Source organism: Protomyctophum bolini (assembly GCF_963924005.1).
Source record: "Protomyctophum bolini genome assembly, chromosome: 19".
Classification (NCBI taxonomy): Eukaryota; Metazoa; Chordata; class Actinopteri; order Myctophiformes; family Myctophidae; genus Protomyctophum; species Protomyctophum bolini.
Window position 1 is genome coordinate 38,264,475 of NC_137880.1, and position 21,214 is coordinate 38,285,688.

The 21,214-nt window shown below is 42.2% G+C and overlaps 1 protein-coding gene across 2 annotated transcripts in view; it reads right to left on the reverse strand.

Annotated features, from left to right (window-relative positions):
• LOC308334025 (uncharacterized protein) overlaps window positions 1-21,214 on the reverse strand; it is a 47,685-nt gene that overhangs the window by 1,975 nt on the left and 24,496 nt on the right. For both annotated transcript variants that reach the window (XM_080790598.1, XM_080790597.1), the window contains 8 exons: window positions 20,216-20,349; window positions 18,864-18,962; window positions 17,380-17,684; window positions 12,428-12,595; window positions 7,907-8,473; window positions 7,077-7,219; window positions 2,022-2,128; window positions 1-1,058 (listed from right to left, as the gene is read on the reverse strand). The exon at window positions 1-1,058 is cut by the window's left edge and continues 1,975 nt beyond it. In XM_080790598.1, coding sequence (XP_080646724.1) covers window positions 929-1,058; window positions 2,022-2,128; window positions 7,077-7,219; window positions 7,907-8,473; window positions 12,428-12,595; window positions 17,380-17,684; window positions 18,864-18,962; window positions 20,216-20,349 — 1,653 coding nt within the window. In that variant the 3' untranslated portion in view covers window positions 1-928. The remainder of the gene's footprint in view (window positions 1,059-2,021; window positions 2,129-7,076; window positions 7,220-7,906; window positions 8,474-12,427; window positions 12,596-17,379; window positions 17,685-18,863; window positions 18,963-20,215; window positions 20,350-21,214) is intronic.

Sequence of the window (21,214 nt, forward strand, 5' to 3'; positions counted from 1 at the left end):
AAACAATAAACAATAACATGCTATAAAGCATCATAGTTGGTGCTTTGTGTTAAAGTGGTTATGGAACAGTTTCTGCTTCCTGTACAATAAAATGTAACTACAGTTTAATCTAAATGAATAACATGCTATAAAGCATCATAGTTGGTGCTTTGTGTTAAAGTGGTTATGGAACAGTTTGTACTTCCTGTACAATAAAATGTAACTACAGTTTTACAATAATCACAGTGGAGTAAAGAGATGTAGATGTAGTGGAGTAGAAGTAAAAGTACTGACGAAGGTAAATACTCCAGTAAAGCAAAACATTCCTCAACTGTGTACTTAAGTACAGTATTTGAGTACATGTACTTACTTTCCACCACTGCTGGTAGTTGAGTAAAAGTACACATTTTGGCTCTGAGTTGTAGTGGAGTAGAAGTACAAGTATTGCAAATGGGAAACTATACAAAAAAGTACAAATACTTCATAATTGTACTGAAGTAAATGTACTTTGTTACTTTCCACCACCGACTACAAGTATTTGAAGACTTTAGTTACTTTAGATTTGGATTATTATTACAAAACGTGCATTAACCCCTTCAGCACTATACATTGAGCCTTCTTAGGCCGCTTGAACATAGCAGATCTACAAGCTATGTGTGAGCTTGCAGATCTGCTATATTTTCAAATGCATTTTTATACTAGAAATGGGACACTCGATCTGCAAAACAGGTACTTTTTTTTTTTACTTTCTGTAATTAAGTATACATTCAAATACTTTTTGTACTTTTTACTCAAATACATTTTGAATCCATGCAGGACTTTACCTTTTGGAGTATATTTTCTTACAATGTGGTATTTTTTTACTTACCGAGTATAAAATGTGAGTACTTCTTCCACCGCTGGCAGCGAAACGCTGAGCTTCAGTTTCATCAATGGACTGAAAACACGCTCATTTTTCACAGAGTGCGGGCCATCGATGTGAACATGGTCTATTATACCATGTTCCAGGGTCAGTAACGTGATAGTAGCCTGCACAGTTCCAGTCTTCATTGTTACGAGGATATCCACCACTCCAGTACCTGCACAATAAACACACTGTATTGACCCACATCCACTCAGTCACTCACATACAGTACCGGTACCTGCACAATAAACACAATGTATCGACCCACATCCACTCAGTCACTCACATACAGTACCGGTACCTGCACAATAAACACACTGTATTGACCCACATCCACTCAGTCACTCACATACAGTACCGGTACCTGCACAATAAACACACTGTATTGACCCACATCCACTCAGTCACTCACATACAGTACCGGTACCTGCACAATAAACACAATGTATCGACCCACATCCACTCAGTCACTCACATACAGTACCGGTACCTGCACAATAAACACAATGTATCGACCCACATCCACTCAGTCACTCACATACAGTACCGGTACCTGCACAATAAACACAATGTATCGACCCACATCCACTCAGTCACTCACATACAGTACCGGTACCTGCACAATAAACACACTGTATTGACCCACATCCACTCAGTCACTCACATACAGTACCGGTACCTGCACAATAAACACACTGTATTGACCCACATCCACTCAGTCACTCACATACAGTACCGGTACCTGCACAATAAACACAATGTATCGACCCACATCCACTCAGTCACTCACATACAGTACCGGTACCTGCACAATAAACACACTGTATTGACCCACATCCACTCAGTCACTCACATACAGTACCGGTACCTGCACAATAAACACACTGTATTGACCCACATCCACTCAGTCACTCACATACAGTACCGGTACCTGCACAATAAACACACTGTATTGACCCACATCCACTCAGTCACTCACATACAGTACCGGTACCTGCACAATAAACACACTGTATTGACCCACATCCACTCAGTCACTCACATACAGTACCGGTACCTGCACAATAAACACACTGTATTGAACTACTTACAGTGACTTTGATATAATTACAATATAAAAACATGTAAAATGTCTCACGTTGTTGTCAGTGGTGTTCCATCCACCCACGTCCACGTCCACGACGATCTGTGTCCGCTCCTTTTCAGACCAATCCATAGGTAAATCCTCAATCCATGGATGAATTCCTGATAATTTGTACATGATTGAATCATCATTAATTTGATCCAATACATTCACTTCTTCACTTTAATCATGGAAGTAGATCACATGCAACTATGTGGACACACGCACACACACACACACACACACACACACACACACACACACACACACACACACACACACACACACACACACACACACACACACAGTCACACACACACACACACACAGTCACACACACACACACACACACACACACACACACACACACACACACACACACACACACACACACACACACTAATGCTGCAGTGTAGATGTACTCTGTTAGAAGTATAAGTCCCGTATTCAAAATGTACTCAAGTAAAAGTACAAAAGTATCGGCATCAAAATGTCCTTTAAGTACTAAAAGTAAAAGTAAAAGCGACGCGTTGTGGGCTTGTAGATCTATTCTCACTATGCGTCGCATCAGGACGCGTTGTGAGCTTGTAGATCTATTCTCACTATGCGTCGCATCAGGACGCGTTGTGAGCTTGTAGATCTATTCTCACAATGCGTCGCATCAGGACACGTTGTGAGCTTGTAGATCTATTCTCACTATGCGTCGCATCAGGGCGCGTTGTGAGCTTGTAGATCTGCTATTTTCAAATGGTCAACATGTATATATGGCTGAGGTTAAAGGACCACTTCACCACTTTTCAACATATCTTCATATAATTGGACCTCGCTAATAATCATGTTAAAAATAGCACAATTATTTTTCTATGTCTGTGTCTCATGGGAGGGCTGTGGGCAGTTCAGAAACCCACCCACCAGTGACATCATCGATGGGTTTGTGTCTCATGGGAGGGCTGTGGGCAGTTCAGAAACCCACCCACCAGTGACATCATCGATGGGTCTGTGTCTCATAGGAGGGCTGTGGGCAGTTCAGAAACCCACCCACCAGTGACATCATCGATGGGTCTGTGTCTCATAGGAGGGCTGTGGGCAGTTCAGAAACATTGTGAATAAACCGGGTTCTGAACTGCCCACACACAGCCTCCTATGACAGTTTGGTTCCCAAACTGTTTAATGTCAAGGACCCCCAAATTGACACTAATTAGACCGTATGTATTAGTCTACGGACCCCCAGTTTGACATGAATTAGTCTACGGACCCCCAGTTTGACATGTATTAGTCTACGGACCCCCAGTTTGACATGCATTAGTCTACAGACCCCCAGTTTGACATGTATTAGTCTATGGACCCCCAGTTTGACATGTATTAGTCTACGGACCCCCAGTTTGACATGTATTAGTCTACGGACCCCCAGTTTGACATGCATTAGTCTACAGACCCCCAGTTTGACATGAATTAGTCTACGGACCCCCAGTTTGACATGCATTAGTCTACGGACCCCCAGTTTGACATGCGTTAGTCTACAGACCCCCAGTTTGACATGTATTAGTCTACGGACCCCCAGTTTGACATGTATTAGTCTACGGACCCCCAGTTTGACATGCGTTAGTCTACGGACCCCCAGTTTGACATGTATTAGTCTACGGACCCCCAGTTTGACATGCATTAGTCTACAGACCCCCAGTTTGACATGCATTAGTCTACAGACCCCCAGTTTGACATGCGTTAGTCTACGGACCCCCAGTTTGACATGTATTAGTCTACGGACCCCCAGTTTGACTTGCATTAGTCTACGGACCCCCAGTTTGACATGCATTAGTCTACGGACCCCCAGTTTGACATGTATTAGTCTACAGACCCCCAGTTTGACATGCGTTAGTCTACGGACCTCCAGTTTGACTTGCATTAGTCTACGGACCCCCAGTTTGACTTGCATTAGTCTACGGACCCCCAGTTTGACATCTATTAGTCTACGGACCCCCAGTTTGACTTGCATTAGTCTACGGACCCCCAGTTTGACATGCATTAGTCTACGGACCCCCAGTTTGACATCTATTAGTCTACGGACCCCCAGTTTGACATGCATTAGTCTACAGACCCCCAGTTTGACATGTATTAGTCTACGGACCCCCAGTTTGACATGCAATAGTCTACGGACCCCCAGTTTGACATGCATTAGTCTACAGACCCCCAGTTTGACATGTATTAGTCTACGGACCCCCAGTTTGACATGTATTAGTCTACAGACCCCCAGTTTGATATCTATTAGTCTACGGACCCCCAGTTTGACATGCATTTGTCTACGGACCCCCAGTTTGACATGCGTTAGTCTACGGACCCCCAGTTTGACATGTATTAGTCTACGGACCCCCAGTTTGACATCTATTAGTCTACGGACCCCCAGTTTGACATGCATTAGTCTACGGACCCCCAGTTTGACATGCATTAGTCTACGGACCCCCAGTTTGACATCTATTAGTCTACGGACCCCCAGTTTGACATGTATTAGTCTACGGACCCCCAGTTTGACATGTATTAGTCTACGGACCCCCAGTTTGACATCTATTAGTCTACGGACCCCCAGTTTGACATGCATTAGTCTACGGACCCCCAGTTTGACATGCATTAGTCTACGGACCCCCAGTTTGACATGCATTAGTCTACGGACCCCCAGTTTGACATCTATTAGTCTACGGACCCCCAGTTTGACATGTATTAGTCTACGGACCCCCAGTTTGACATGCATTAGTCTACGGACCCCCAGTTTGACATGCATTAGTCTACGGACCCCCAGTTTGACATGTATTAGTCTACGGACCCCCAGTTTGACATGCATTAGTCTACGGACCCCCAGTTTGACATGGATTAGTCTACGGACCCCCAGTTTGACATCTATTAGTCTACGGACCCCCAGTTTGACATGTATTAGTCTACAGACCCCCAGTTTGACATGCATTAGTCTACGGACCCCCAGTTTGACATGTATTAGTCTACAGACCCCCAGTTTGACATCTATTAGTCTACGGACCCCCAGTTTGACATGCATTAGTCTACGGACCCCCAGTTTGACATGTATTAGTCTACAGACCCCCAGTTTGACATGTATTGGTCTACGGACCCCCAGTTTGACATGCATTAGTCTACGGACCCCCAGTTTGACATGCATTAGTCTACGGACCCCCAGTTTGACATGTATTAGTCTACGGACCCCCAGTTTGACATGTATTAGTCTACAGACCCCCAGTTTGACATCTATTAGTCTACGGACCCCCAGTTTGACATGCATTAGTCTACGGACCCCCAGTTTGACATGTATTAGTCTACGGACCCCCAGTTTGACATGCATTAGTCTACGGACCCCCAGTTTGACATGCATTAGTCTACGGACCCCCAGTTTGACATGCATTAGTCTACAGACACCCAGTTTGACATCTATTAGTCTACAGACCCCCAGTTTGACATGTATTAGTCTACGGACCCCCATTTAATAGCTTTTCTATCTCTGGGACCCCCAATTTATATTGTAAATTGTAATTTAACGGGTCCATTTGGTTCCATTTATACCCTCTCAGGGTTACATACCAGTGTTGTTTTTGGCAGTAGTTTTAAACTCTTGAATAGTTTAATTTAGTTTTAGTCACATTTTAGTCACCTGGAATGTTTTAGTGTTAGTCTAGTTTTAGTCGACTAAATGTCACAAGATTTTAGTCGACTAAATCTACAGTTGATTTAGTCGAAAATGTATTTTGTCAGGCCTTGCCAAATAATGACTTATACTGGATCTCTTGTCCACTATACTAGTCCCTTCCTAACATTTTAGTCTAGTTACTATAATATTATATTATTATAATATTACTTGTGCAAGCAGAGCGCGCAAGTAATATTTTCGCCCGGTCCGTATGCACCGTCCCAGCCAACCCGCCACTTTTGATGCGTATGCAAATAAAACAGCAAATTTGTGCCTGATTTGCTGGGACCAGATTACATACATGACCATATGTCTTACGTCATCATAGTCATACATATACTATATATAATCTGTAAAATAAAATAGCAAATTGTGCCTGATTTGCTGGGACCAGACTACATGGTGTGTATATGTATGACTAGCTCTCTGTCTGATTGTGGTGAAACTGTGCATGCATATTCCCACTAGGCTTTGGAAGAAATGCCACTTGACAGTTTTCAAATTAGCCTCATGGTGGCGCTACATTAACATTACATTAACCTTGACGACCTCGCAAAGGCTCAACTTATGTAACTTAAATAGCATTTTATGTAGACATAGCACTCTATAGTGTATACGCATAGTTTCATTATATATTCTACTGTTAGACAGACGTTAGGTTTGTAGTTCTACTGTTAGACAGACGTTAGGTTTGTAGTTCTACTGTTAGACAGACGTTAGGTTTGTAGTTCTACTGTTAGACAGACGTTAGGTTTGTAGTTTACATATGATTCATAGTTTCATTATATATTCTACTGTTAGACAGACGTTAGGTTTGTAGTTCTACTGTTAGACAGACGTTAGGTTTGTAGTTCTACTGTTAGACAGACGTTAGGTTTGTAGTTTACATATGATTCATAGTTTCATTATATATTCTACTGTTAGACAGACGTTAGGTTTGTAGTTTCATTATATATTCTACTGTTAGACAGACGTTAGGTTTATAGTTTCATTATATATTGTACTGTTAGACAGACGTTAGGTTTGTAGTTAACATATGATTCATAGTTTCATTATATATTCTACTGTTAGACAGACGTTAGGTTTGTAGTTTACATATGATTCATGATGACTATTTTTATGTCTTTGATGTAATACCATGTGTTGTTCTTGCTTACTGTAAATCACTCTGGCGTAAGAGTGTCTGATAAATGCCTAAATTGTATGTTTGTAATAATAATCAAAACATACAAAGTAACAGAAATAATTGTAGTGGAGTAAAAGTAAAAATGTTGCCTCTGAGATGTGGTGGAAGTACACACACACACACACACACACACACACACACACACACACACACACACACACACACACACACACACACACACACACACACACACACTAACCTGTTCTGCTGGACTGTTGATGACCACCAGATCAGCTCCTTGACTCAGACAGTAATCTCTACCTTCCTGCCATGTTTTCCCTCCAGTAGTTCTGTAGTAACATCCGTCTCCAAACGTCTTCCATCCACCGGGACACGACTTGACTAAAAACATCAAACAGGAGATTTACTGATGGATTTTCACTGTACTGATAATCAATTCTAACACATAGTTGTAATAATATTAGTATTCAGAGATGTAGTGGAGGGTACAATTATGACTTTATTACATCAATGGTGTTTTCTACAACACATGTTTACTCAAAGTACAATAAGGTATATTTGCTACTTCTGTCTCTTAATACAAAACTTGTATTAAACAATTAAGCCCTATTTTAAAATTATGTTATTTGAATATATCAGATCTACAAGCCAGCATGATGAGCTTGTAGATCTTAATTTATTTTGAAACGTTTGACATGCTTTGAAAGTTTGACTACTTTTACTTTGGTATTTTGGTGCAAGTAACATTTTGAATACAGGCATTTTAATTGAATTGTAACAGAGTTAGTAACTTTTTATATTGTGTTATTGTTACTCTTACTTAACCCATTCAGGACAGGAACCCTTTTTGGTGTTTTAAGCATTATGTTATACTATTGAAAAATAGCAGATCTACAAGCTCATAACGCGACACCGAGTGAATTATTATTATTATTTATTTTAAATTATTGTTCTATGATAGTTGTCATAGTCCAGCAGTGATGATCTTAGTCAGATTTTCTACCTCTAAATCCCTGATAAAAGATAAAATAGAAATAGTAATAATACACAATATTCAATATCTCTCACCTGGTGGTGGTGTCGGCGTCCTCTCCCTCAGCTCCTGCATCAGTCGGCTGTTCTCCTGCATCATGTTGATCTTGTCCTTTTGTAGTTCATAAATCTCTGTATTCATGCTGCTCTTGTCCTTTTGTAGTTCAGAAATCTCTGTATTCATGCTGCTCTTGTCCTTTTGTAGTTCAGAAATCTCTGTATTCATGCTGCTCTTGTCCTTTTGTAGTTCAAAAATCTCTGTATTCATGCTGCTCTTGTCCTTTTGTAGTTCAGAAATCTCTGTCTTCATGCTGCTCTTGTCCTTTTGTAGTTCAGAAATCTCTGTATTCATGCTGCTCTTGTCCTTTTGTAGTTCAGAAATCTCTGTCTTCATGCTGCTCTTGTCCTTTTGTAGTTCAGAAATCTCTGTATTCATGCTGCTCTTGTCCTTTTGTAGTTCAGAAATCTCTGTATTCATGCTGCTCTTGTCCTTTTGTAGTTCAGAAATCTCTGTCTTCATGTTGCTCTTGTCCTTTTTCAGTTCAGAAATCTCATCCAACAGCTGGGCCAGGGTCAGGGCGTCGCAGCTGGGCTTCTGGACATCTGTAACAATAGGATTGTTAGGTTTTGTTACCTTGTTTCTACACGGACCGATTTCAGTGTGAGTCACCACCAGTGCAGTGGAGCTGACAGATCGTAACATGCTACGTTCTACATGAAACTTGAATAAATGTGTAAGCAGCTACAGGTGCTTTAATCATCCGTTCTTGGAGTATGAGAGGCAGGAATGAAACATCATCCAGGGTCAGGTTGTTTGTGACTGAATTATCTGCAAACAGAGACCAGAAGGTGATACTAAACACAGCTGTGACTGATATAAGAGTGACTTAGAAAACATCTCTACTTAGCGACACCGCAGCCTGGGGTTATGCATGTTGAAAATGGATGCCATCTTGAAAACTAGAAAGCCAAATTGAATTTATATTGGCACCATTTAATTTGTCATAAAATCATTATACTCTGTTCAGACGTTCAAGCTCTGCACTGAAAAACCTTTCATTTGACGTGATGAGGTGTAAAGTTGGACCTAGGCATTATTAATGATTGAGGATGATCCTCAATCGTCTTAGACCAATCTTAGACCCTCTACTGAGAAACTCACAGAACGGCTTCCGCCCGGAACGAACAACAGTCGGGCAGATACTGGCACTGAGGAGGATATTGGAAGGGGTAAGGGAGCGCAACTTGTCGGCGGTGATCACATTCATCGACTTCCAAAAGGCTTTCGACACCATCCACCGCGGGAAACTCATGCGTATTCTACGTGCCTACGGAGTACCAGAAAAGTTTGTCCAGATGATCGAGTCAAGCTACAGCCGGACTCGAGCCAAGGTCCAAACCTGCGACGGTGACACCAAGGAATTTGAAATTCTTGCAGGTGTACTACAGGGTGACACTCTTGCCCCTTTCCTGTTCGTTTTAGTGATGGACTATGCACTGAGACTTGCAATCAATGGCAGAGAGGAGGCGCTGGGGTTCACACTGGTCCCGAGGAAGTCAAGGCGAGTACACCCCATCATGGTCACTGACCTCGACTACGCAGACGACATCGCCCTAATATCGGACGCAGTCGAGAAAGGAACGGAGCTACTACTGGCAGTAGAAAAGGAGTGCATGAAGATCGGCCTCAAGCTCAATGCCAAGAAAACAAAAGTAATGACAGTCAACACCGAGGACAAAACCATTACCACTGCAGACGGGACGGTGCTCGAGCAAGTCGAGGACTTCAAATACCTTCTCGGGGCCTGGACTGCCTCAACTGAACAGGATCTGAATGTTCGGCGAGCACTTGCCTGGAAAGCCTTGCACGGGATGAGGAGAGTGTGGAAATCAGGCATGGGAGAAGAAGACCTCAAGAGGCGGCTGTTCATAGCTACTGTGGAGTCAGTACTGCTGTATGGGGCCGAGACATGGACCCTCACAGTACAACAGGAAAAAGCCCTGGATGGAGTCTACACAAGAATGCTACGAATGGCACTAGGTGTCACATGGACGGACCGCATCAGAAATGTGGACCTCTATGGGGACCTACCACGCGTCACGAACAAAGTCAGGGAGAGAAGGATGAGGCTGGCAGGGCACTGCGTCAGGCACCCAGAACTTGAGGCAAGTAAATTGACCCTATGGGAGCCAACCCGGGGCAAAGCAAGGAGGGGAAAGAAGCGTACCACCTATGTAGACGTGCTGCGGCGCGACAGCTTGGCTGACAACACTGCAGAGCTCAAGAACCTGATGTTGGATAGGAATTTGTGGAGGGCAGCGATCCAGGAATCCCGAGTTGGTGTTGGCTAGACTTCACTCTCGCAGCAAGAAGAAGAAGAAGAATGCCAAATGCCAATTCTTCTGAAATATTGACTTAATCTGCTGGACTAATTAGTGTGGTTTGGAAAATCAGAAAAGACTTAAAGGACAACTTTAGTTTTTTTCAACCAAGGTTCATGTTTTAGGTTGTTATTAGAGAAAGTAAAAGATGACTAATTTGCTGCTTGCGGGGGCATTCGAACATGGGGCTAAATATGTTGTTTTTTTATAGCTATTTTTTATTTATTATTTACTATAGTCATACTAGACCCCAGGAAATCTGGCCACAATCCCAGGTTTTTCTTGTTGAATTACATAAAATAATGGAACCCTAAAATCATCAAAGTGTTTGCTACAATAACACATGAAATGGATTTAATTCTTGACATCATTCAGGTCACCTGTGTGACATGAAGGTACAACGATAAGCGTGCATGTGTTTAGTCCGACACCTCACCCAAAACCCTACCCTAACCCTGACTGTCTTAACAGGCCACGTATGTACAGTATCTTGGGAGCCATGGCAGGGTGATTGATTGATTTAAATATTTATTAACAGTTTGCTTTAACGGCCACGCATTGTTGTCGGACAGTCTGACCAACGTATATACGCCCCAAAAGATACACCCCACTACCTTCATAGCCTTATATACGCCCCAAAAGATACACCCCACTACCTTCATAGCTTTATATACGCCCCAAAAGATACACCCCACTACCTTCATAGCTTTATAAACGCCCCAAAAGATACACCCCACTACCTTCATAGCTTTATAAACGCCCCAAAAGATACACCCACTACCTTCATAGCTTTATATACGCCCCAAAAGATACACCCCACTACCTTCATAGCTTTATATACGCCCCAAAAGATACACCCACTACCTTCATAGCTTTATATACGCCCCAAAAGATACACCCCACTACCTTCATAGCTTTATATACGCCCCAAAAGATACACCCCACTACCTTCATAGCTTTATATACGCCCCAAAAGATACACCCACTACTTTCATAGCCTTATATACGCCCCAAAAGATACACCCCACTACCTTCATAGCTTTATAAACGCCCCAAAAGATACACCCCACCCCACTACCTTCATAGCTTTATATACGCCCCAAAAGATACACCCCACTACCTTCATAGCTTTATAAACGCCCCAAAAGATACACCCACTACTTTCATAGCTTTATATACGCCCCAAAAGATACACCCACTACCTTCATAGCTTTATATACGCCCCAAAAGATACACCCACTACTTTCATAGCCTTATATACGCCCCAAAAGATACACCCCACTACCTTCATAGCTTTATAAACGCCCCAAAAGATACACCCACTACTTTCATAGCCTTATATACGCCCCAAAAGATACACCCCACTACCTTCATAGCTTTATATACGCCCCAAAAGATACACCCCACTACCTTCATAGCTTTATAAACGCCCCAAAAGATACACCCACTACCTTCATAGCTTTATATACGCCCCAAAAGATACACCCACTACCTTCATAGCTTTATATAGGCCCCAAAAGATACACCCCACTACCTTCATAGCCTTATATACGCCCCAAAAGATACACCCACTACTTTCATAGCCTTATATACGCCCCAAAAGATACACCCCACTACCTTCATAGCCTTATATACGCCCCAAAAGATACACCCACTACTTTCATAGCCTTATATACGCCCCAAAAGATACACCCACTACCTTCATAGCTTTATATACGCCCCAAAAGATACACCCCACTACTTTCATAGCCTTATATACGCCCCAAAAGATACACCCACTACCTTCATAGCTTTATATACGCCCCAAAAGATACACCCCACTACCTTCATAGCTTTATATACGCCCCAAAAGATACACCCCACTACCTTCATAGCTTTATATACGCCCCAAAAGATACACCCCACTACCTTCATAGCTTTATAAACGCCCCAAAAGATACACCCCACTACCTTCATAGCTTTATATACGCCCCAAAAGATACACCCCACTACCTTCATAGCTTTATATACGCCCCAAAAGATACACCCACTACCACCTTAGCTTTTAGCAGCAGCTACAATCCATGTTGGTCTGGATGCACCTGCAGCTACAAAGCTACAATCCATGTTGGTCTGGATTCAACTGCAGTGAAGTATTATTATATATCAAGTTGTTGTTTAAACATTTCCACTCACATCCGTAGATGTCTTGAATCCCCTGGCGGTCGTCTGCTGGCAGCAGGAAGTCATCAGTCTCCCTCCATTTGTAGTCTTTGTGCATGATGGACGATGTGTTGTCAGAGTGACCCAAACCCAGGCTGTGGCCCAGCTCATGGACCGCTACCAGAAACACATTTTCGGAACCTGGATGGATGGAAGAAGAACTCCTTCAGTAAAATCCATCATGGCCCATAGCACTTACCCCACCCCCTTAGATAGCATTTCTGTAGACTTAGATAGCATTTGATACAGACTTATAGCATGTTATGTAGACAGCACTATAATTGCATTGTATGTAGTCAAGTCATAGCACGTCATAGTACATATGTATAGCATAGTATAGTATATATGTATAGTTTCATTATATAGATATTCCACTGTTACTTTCTTAGCTTACGCATGTTTCATGATAAATGCTTTTTATGTGATGTATTCCCATGCCTTTTTGTTCTTGCTTAATGTAAATCGCTCTGGATTAAGAGTGTCTGCTAAATGCCTAAATTGTAAATTGTAAAAATAAAATACGTTTCTGTTATGCATTAGTTTTTGCGTCTGGAGGCACCACCTCCTCCTACATGTTTAAGGAAGTGGTGCAGGGAGGGAGGGGGGGGAGAAGTGGAGCAGGGAGGGAGGGGGGGGGGGGGGAAGTGGTGCAGATTCTTCTCTTGAGAGATTATTTGAGGGGCGGGGGAGGGGGGGGAGGGGGGGACGGGGGGAGACGGACGGACTGCAGAACAGAAGATAAATTAGTGCAAATTTCCGCAATATCACAATATATATAGTGGACTCGACTGGACTGGACTGTATTCCACTGTACTGTACTGTACTGTACTGTACTGTACTGTACTGTACTGTACTAGCTTCTGTTTTTGCCTCTAGTTGTTTTTGAGGGGCGCTAGCTGGTAACTATACTAGCCATGGTTCACATGGCTTGTTCACAGTCACGTTTCATCATACAGTTGGAGTCGGGACTCGGGACTATAACATTAGCCCCACTAAAGGAGCTCACTCCGGCTCTCTAATGTAGCAGCTTCAGGGAGAGGTTCCATGGGCTGGACTGGGGTCAGCCTCCACGCTGGCTGCCTCATGTCTCGCACTGAACACAGCTTCAGGGAGAGGTTCCATGGGCTGGACTGGGGTCAGCCTCCACGCTGTCTGCCTCATGTCTCGCACTGAACACAGCTTCATGGAGAGGTTCCATGGGCTGGACTGGGGTCAGCCTCCACGCTGGCTGCCTCATGTCTCGCACTGAACACAGCTTCAGGGAGAGGTTCCATGGGCTGGACTGGGGTCAGCCTCCACGCTGTCTGCCTCATGTCTCGCACTGAACACAGCTTCAGGGAGAGGTTCCATGGGCTGGACTGGACTGGGGTCAGCCTCCACGCTACGCTGTCTGCCTCATGTCTCGCACTGAACACAGCTTCAGGGAGAGGTTCCATGGGCTGGACTGGGGTCAGCCTCCACGCTGGCTGCCTCATGTCTCGCACTGAACACAGCTTCAGGGAGAGGTTCCATGGGCTGGACTGGACTGGGGTCAGCCTCCACGCTGGCTGCCTCATGTCTCGCACTGAACACAGCTTCATGGAGAGGTTCCATGGGCTGGACTGGGGTCAGCCTCCACGCTGTCTGCCTCATGTCTCGCACTGAACACAGCTTCATGGAGAGGTTCCATGGGCTGGACTGGGGTCAGCCTCCACGCTGTCTGCCTCATGTCTCGCACTGAACACAGCTTCAGGGAGAGGTTCCATGGGCTGGACTGGACTGGCGTCAGCCTCCACGCTGGCTGCCTCATGTCTCGCACTGAACACAGCTTCATGGAGAGGTTCCATGGGCTGGACTGGGGTCAGCCTCCACGCTGTCTGCCTCATGTCTCGCACTGAACACAGCTTCATGGAGAGGTTCCATGGGCTGGACTGGGGTCAGCCTCCACGCTGGCTGCCTCATGTCTCGCACTGAACACAGCTTCGCGCTGCGGTCCTCGTCTCGATCACGATGCGATACATGTCGAAGCAGCCATAGCGTGGAGGCCAGCGCTAGTCCAGATGAAAGGCCACATTTAGCTTAAAAAGAGGCTGTAAAGAGGAGCATTTTCATGCAACTGCTCTCAGTGGAGCCATCTGGTGGCGGCATGTAATCGGTTAATATAAACCAGGGAGAATACTGCAGAGTAGTCATCTTATTGTTGATCTGATTTTCATTCTTAGTTTGCAAAGTAATGATGTTTTTTGTTTTTTTTGCATCCTTACAAAAGGAATGCAATCAATGAGATGTAAATTGTGCACTGTTCTGTAGCATTACAGCTGAACTAAAAACATCTTTAAAACTAGAACTGTTCTGTAGCATTACAGCTGAACTAAAAACATCTTTAAAACTAGAACTGTTCTGTAGCATTACAGCTGAACTAAAAACATCTTTAAAACTAGAACTGTTCTGTAGCATTACAGCTGAACTAAAAACATCTTTAAAACTAGAACTGTTCTGTAGCATTACAGCTGAACTAAAAACATCTTTAAAACTAGAACTGTTCTGTAGCATTACAGCTGAACTAAAAACATCTTTAAAACTAGAACTGTTCTGTAGCATTACAGCTGAACTAAAAACATCTTTAAAACTAGAACTGTTCTGTAGCATTACAGCTGAACTAAAAACATCTTTAAAACTAGAACTGTTCTGTAGCATTACAGCTGAACTAAAAACATCTTTAAAACTAGAACTGTTCTGTAGCATTACAGCTGAACTAAAAACATCTTTAAAACTAGAACTGTTCTGTAGCATTACAGCTGAACTAAAAACATCTTTAAAACTAGAACTGTTCTGTAGCATTACAGCTGAACTAAAAACATATTTAAAACTAGAACTGTTCTGTAGCATTACAGCTGAACTAAAAACATCTTTAAAACTAGAACTGTTCTGTAGCATTACAGCTGAACTAAAAACATCTTTAAAACTAGAACTGTTCTGTAGCATTACAGCTGAACTAAAAACATCTTTAAAACTAGAACTGTTCTGTAGCATTACAGCTGAACTAAAAACATCTTTAAAACTAGAACTGTTCTGTAGCATTACAGCTGAACTAAAAACATCTTTAAAACTAGAACTGTTCTGTAGCATTACAGCTGAACTAAAAACATCTTTAAAACTAGAACTGTTCTGTAGCATTACAGCTGAACTAAAAACATCTTTAAAACTAGAACTGTTCTGTAGCATTACAGCTGAACTAAAAACATCTTTAAAACTAGAACTGTTCTGTAGCATTACAGCTGAACTAAAAACATCTTTAAAACTAGAACTGTTCTGTAGCATTACAGCTGAACTAAAAACATCTTTAAAACTAGAACTGTTCTGTAGCATTACAGCTGAACTAAAAACATCTTTAAAACTAGAACTGTTCTGTAGCATTACAGCTGAACTAAAAACATCTTTAAAACTAGAACTGTTCTGTAGCATTACAGCTGAACTAAAAACATCTTTAAAACTAGAACTGTTCTGTAGCATTACAGCTGAACTAAAAACATCTTTAAAACTAGAACTGTTCTGTAGCATTACAGCTGAACTAAAAACATCTTTAAAACTAGAACTGTTCTGTAGCATTACAGCTGAACTAAAAACATCTTTAAAACTAGAACTGTTCTGTAGCATTACAGCTGAACTAAAAACATCTTTAAAACTAGAACTGTTCTGTAGCATTACAGCTGAACTAAAAACATCTTTAAAACTAGAACTGTTCTGTAGCATTACAGCTGAACTAAAAACATCTTTAAAACTAGAACTGTTCTGTAGCATTACAGCTGAACTAAAAACATCTTTAAAACTAGAACTGTTCTGTAGCATTACAGCTGAACTAAAAACATCTTTAAAACTAGAACTGTTCTGTAGCATTACAGCTGAACTAAAAACATCTTTAAAACTAGAACTGTTCTGTAGCATTACAGCTGAACTAAAAACATCTTTAAAACTAGAACTGTTCTGTAGCATTACAGCTGAACTAAAAACATCTTTAAAACTAGAACTGTTCTGTAGCATTACAGCTGAACTAAAAACATATTTAAAACTAGAACTGTTCTGTAGCATTACAGCTGAACTAAAAACATCTTTAAAACTAGAACTGTTCTGTAGCATTACAGCTGAACTAAAAACATCTTTAAAACTAGAACTGTTCTGTAGCATTACAGCTGAACTAAAAACATCTTTAAAACTAGAACTGTTCTGTAGCATTACAGCTGAACTAAAAACATCTTTAAAACTAGAACTGTTCTGTAGCATTACAGCTGAACTAAAAACATCTTTAAAACTAGAACTGTTCTGTAGCATTACAGCTGAACTAAAAACATCTTTAAAACTAGAACTGCACTCTGTCGAGTGCATATACTTGCTTGTTGGCCAACTAGTGTGCAAGCAGAGCGCGCAAGTACTTTCGACCGTTATAAACTGTCACTTTTGATGCGTATGCACCGTCCCAGCAAATTGTGCCTGATACGGCAGTGGTGCCAGATTACATACATGTATACACAGGAGCATTACCTTTAATCCTCCCAACACTAAAACATATCGTCATTACGTCACCGTCGAAAACCAATTACACTCTGGCATTGGGTCCTTTAATCCACATATTTCTTACGTCATCATTGAGAGCTAGTTATACATATACACACCATGTAATCTGGTCCCAGCAAATCAGGCACAATTTTCTGGGATTGTGCATACGCATCAAAAGTGGCGGGTTGGCTGCATACGAGCCGGGCGAAACTATTACTTGCGCGCTTTGCTTGCGCAAGTAACAACTAAGCACTCATTGATGTTAAATCTCACTTCATTTCAGTTGAAGTGTCCTGTTAATTGTAACAAATGAACAAAAAGCCCCTTCAACTAATTCCGGTTGTCTCTATAGCGCAAAACTCACTTTGTGTCCAAGTGACGCCATCTCTTACCTTTCACATCCTGGTTGGTGACGCTCCATTGCCTGTCTGAGTTGAAGTGCACGAAAAGAGTCTTGTTAGCCTTGGGGGTGTTGGCATGTGCCAGGTCCGATGATATAAAGTCATGGCCTTTGTGAGGGCCCGCGTGGAAGGAGATCATGATGTCGACGTCTTCCTCATCGCGGTGGCCATTATGGATGTCGTTGTAGGGAATATACACAAAGGTGAACGCACTGACATCCTTCCAGACTTTGAAGGCTCTACGGATGGCCTTTAATGTGTCCTGCCATTGGATTCTAGGTGCAAAGGTCTCAACACTAGAGGAAGAGGAAGAGGCAAAGAGAGACAAACTAAGCAAAGCTGTCCAAGTGGAGTATTACACCCCTTTTGCGAAAGGCTTTTACGTAGAGCTCCATATATGGGGATAACCTATAGTCCCATATATGGAGATAACATTGATATCCTGCGCTGACATCAGATTAATGTAGAAACCCCAAAGATGGATATACACAGTGGTGATATCATAGTGACACTAGACTTGCACTCATCATAAAAGGCAGATCCCAGCCTCTAAACCTCAGATACCAAGCAACGCACGCGGTATCTCCAACATGTCAACACATACGCACCGAGGTATCTGGCTTTACAACCCATATACCTTGATTAGCTTCTATTCCCTTTGTCACGAGTCTTCTAGATGAGACAGAATAACTGGCTAATGGCTAAGCAACTCGGTCATAACTAAATAACCAGCACTGGTTCGAGCTATATAATATTCCTTAACCCTCTAGCACCCAGAGTTGCTTTTTAGCAACAAATTGAATTTAATTAATTACTAAATTATTATTATTTTTTTCTGTTCTTTTTTCACCTACACGTCATCAGTGATGTTCATTGCAATGCCATTTCAATGCCATTGGTCATGATATTTGCATATAAACACCCCCCACAGAGGCTGAAATTCACACAAATAAAAAATGTCTGGACTCGATTTTGAACATTTTTTAACCTAAGACTTTTGACCTTTACCCTAATAAAAGTAGGTAAAATAATTGTAATATATGTTTTTTGTGATCATTAGAATGTCTAGAACATGTTTTATTCATTATTGTGAAAGATATCCCCCAAATGTAAATTATTAATTTATTATATTATTATAATAATTATTATAACATTTTCATCAAACTTTATTTATTTATTTTTTTTAACATATTTTTTAGTGTCAGTCCTAGTAGTACAAAGTAGTAGTAAGGTTGAAATCTATTTTTTGCAAGTAGAAATTAATGCGGGTGTTAGATGGTTAACTAACCCCACAATAATCCCACAGGAAGACAAAACACGGTTTGGGTTAGACCGGTTTGGACATTCATCAAGTCTTGGTCAATATTAGGAAAGTCTCCAATGTGTCCAGTTTTGTGGTAGATAATAAGGTGTCATGATGATGTATAGATTATTGGCACATCAATACAAATACCTGAAGACGGTTCTGTTTGTACCTGTAAGTGAGGTCATACTTGTCCCACTTGTCTCCAGCTTTTTGGCTGCTCAACCCATTGGTCTTGTCAGGAATGCCACAGCGGGGTCTGTTCATCGCTCTGAGGAACGGGGGGGACAAGGAGACAGAGCTGAAAATACCAGAATATAATGTTCAGTAGCCTACAATTTAGCTCTCCATGTCAGACTTCTTTAATCAGACCCGTCTGATTATTGAGTCATTGAGTGGTGCTGTGCTGTGCTGTGCTGTGCTGTGCTGTGCTGTGCTGTGCTAGCCCTCCTCCCTGGCCTGTGTGTGTCTGTGTGTTAGGCTGTTCAACAGTGACACTTGGTGGTGAACAAACGCTATTTTCGTGCTTGGACAGACAGACACTCCAGGGCTCTATTTTGGCCTCTACTATTCCTGCTATATATGCTCACACTATACTCAAGGGTTCATATGCTGCATTACTATGTGGGTGTATTCAGTGTGTGTAAGACCCACATGTCATTCGCTGATGTGACAGTCAGCTGACCAATTGGGCGGGCTACTTAAGCTCACTATAGTCTGAATGCTCTTCAAGCCTTCCTTCTGCTATGGTTCCTGGTTGTTATGTGATGTTTGCTCCCACCACCATCATTCCATAGGGCTGGACTACACAACATCATCACCTAGTGACGGGAGCAGTCCCTATTGAGGGCTGGACTACACAACATCATCACCTAGTGACGGGAGCAGTCCCTATTGAGGGCTGGACTACACAACATCATCACCTAGTGACGGGAGCAGTCCCTATTGAGGGCTGGACTACACAACATCATCACCTAGTGACGGGAGCAGTCCCTATTGAGGGCTGGACTACACAACATCATCACCTAGTGACGGGAGCAGTCCCTATTGAGGGCTGGACTACACAACATCATCACCTAGTGACGGGAGCAGTCCCTATTGAGGGCTGGACTACACAACATCATCACCTAGTGACGGGAGCAGTCCCTATTGAGTGAAAGATTAACTTTTTATAAAATAAACTACGTAAATATTGAAGGTGTTTTTTCTTAACTTTATTTGTCTTGTTAGCCAGGGTAGTGCAGTGCACTGTGCAGTCAGGGAGTTTTGTGATTTGTCAAAACTTGAGGGAGCTTTTTCAATTAATTATATCAAAATATGAATATACGAGTTAGAAAACTAAAAATATAAGAAGAAGAAAATAATAATACAAATTAAAATGCCCCCTCCCCTCATGCTGCCCCCTAGTAATATACTGTATGAGTCTCAGAGGAAGAGGCTCTGAGTGGCTTATTTCTCTAGCGAAGGGTTCAATGAATGGTTGACAAAACCAAGGAGCTACATGAGTAGATGTAGGAGACATACGTGATGGTTTGCTGGTCCAACCGTCCAGTGACATCCAGGTTGTAGGACCTCTGCATCTCCCTGATGGCTTCAGACAGATCCTGGCTAGACGAGTCCCTGCTGTCAGCCAGGTAGCCATATTGTCTCAGCCATGACTGGTGGAGACACAAAGACAAACAAGACACCATTAAAAGGTTTGTTCCACAATAAGAAATAACAAAACACTTTGAAGGAACAAATACTAACTTTTATTTACAGGGAATCATTAGTAAATGAAAGAAACATGCGCAGTTGAGACCAAGGAAGCTGAACGCAGAAGTATTGGCTGCATAAAGCCCATTGGGTATTGTAGGAGCCATTAGAAGGGGAGCACTTATAAAGGTGACACAGGAGCACTTATAAAGGTGACACAGGGGCACTAGGGAAGGAGGAGACACAGGGAACCAGGGAGCACACCGTTCTTACCAGTAGTACTAGCGACTTATAACTTCTAACATCTACTAGTAACATCACCGGTATGTTCATGTCCATGATTTCAACTGCTCACTTTGACTTCTCATAAATAAATAACACTCAAACTGGATCAAAGACTGGACATCCATCTGTTGCTATTTTCTGTGTGTGTACTGCGTAGGATCACTCCCATACCTGTGAAGTAACTGCAAAGGAGACTGGAAACTGGAAAATTGGCAGTTACATTCTGTAAGAACGCGCTCTACTAAGAGTGATATGGACTTCAAAGGACATCAAAAGAGCCACAAATGGACAGACATTGTTTGTTTCACTGCCAATGCTGATTGTCAGGTGATTGGACACACCTGCAGGCTACAGCTCTACTGGGGTGAGTTGAGGCTGTGAATTCAGAAGCAACATGTCTAGTGGTGATGGAGATGCTCAGCCACAAGATGGCAACATTGAACCTGAAAAGGAAAAAAGAGTTGTCAAACTTACAGCTAAAGGCTTGGAAATGGAGGTTGCTAAGTATCAAAAGGCAAGAGGATTGGCAGTTAAAAAGGCTGT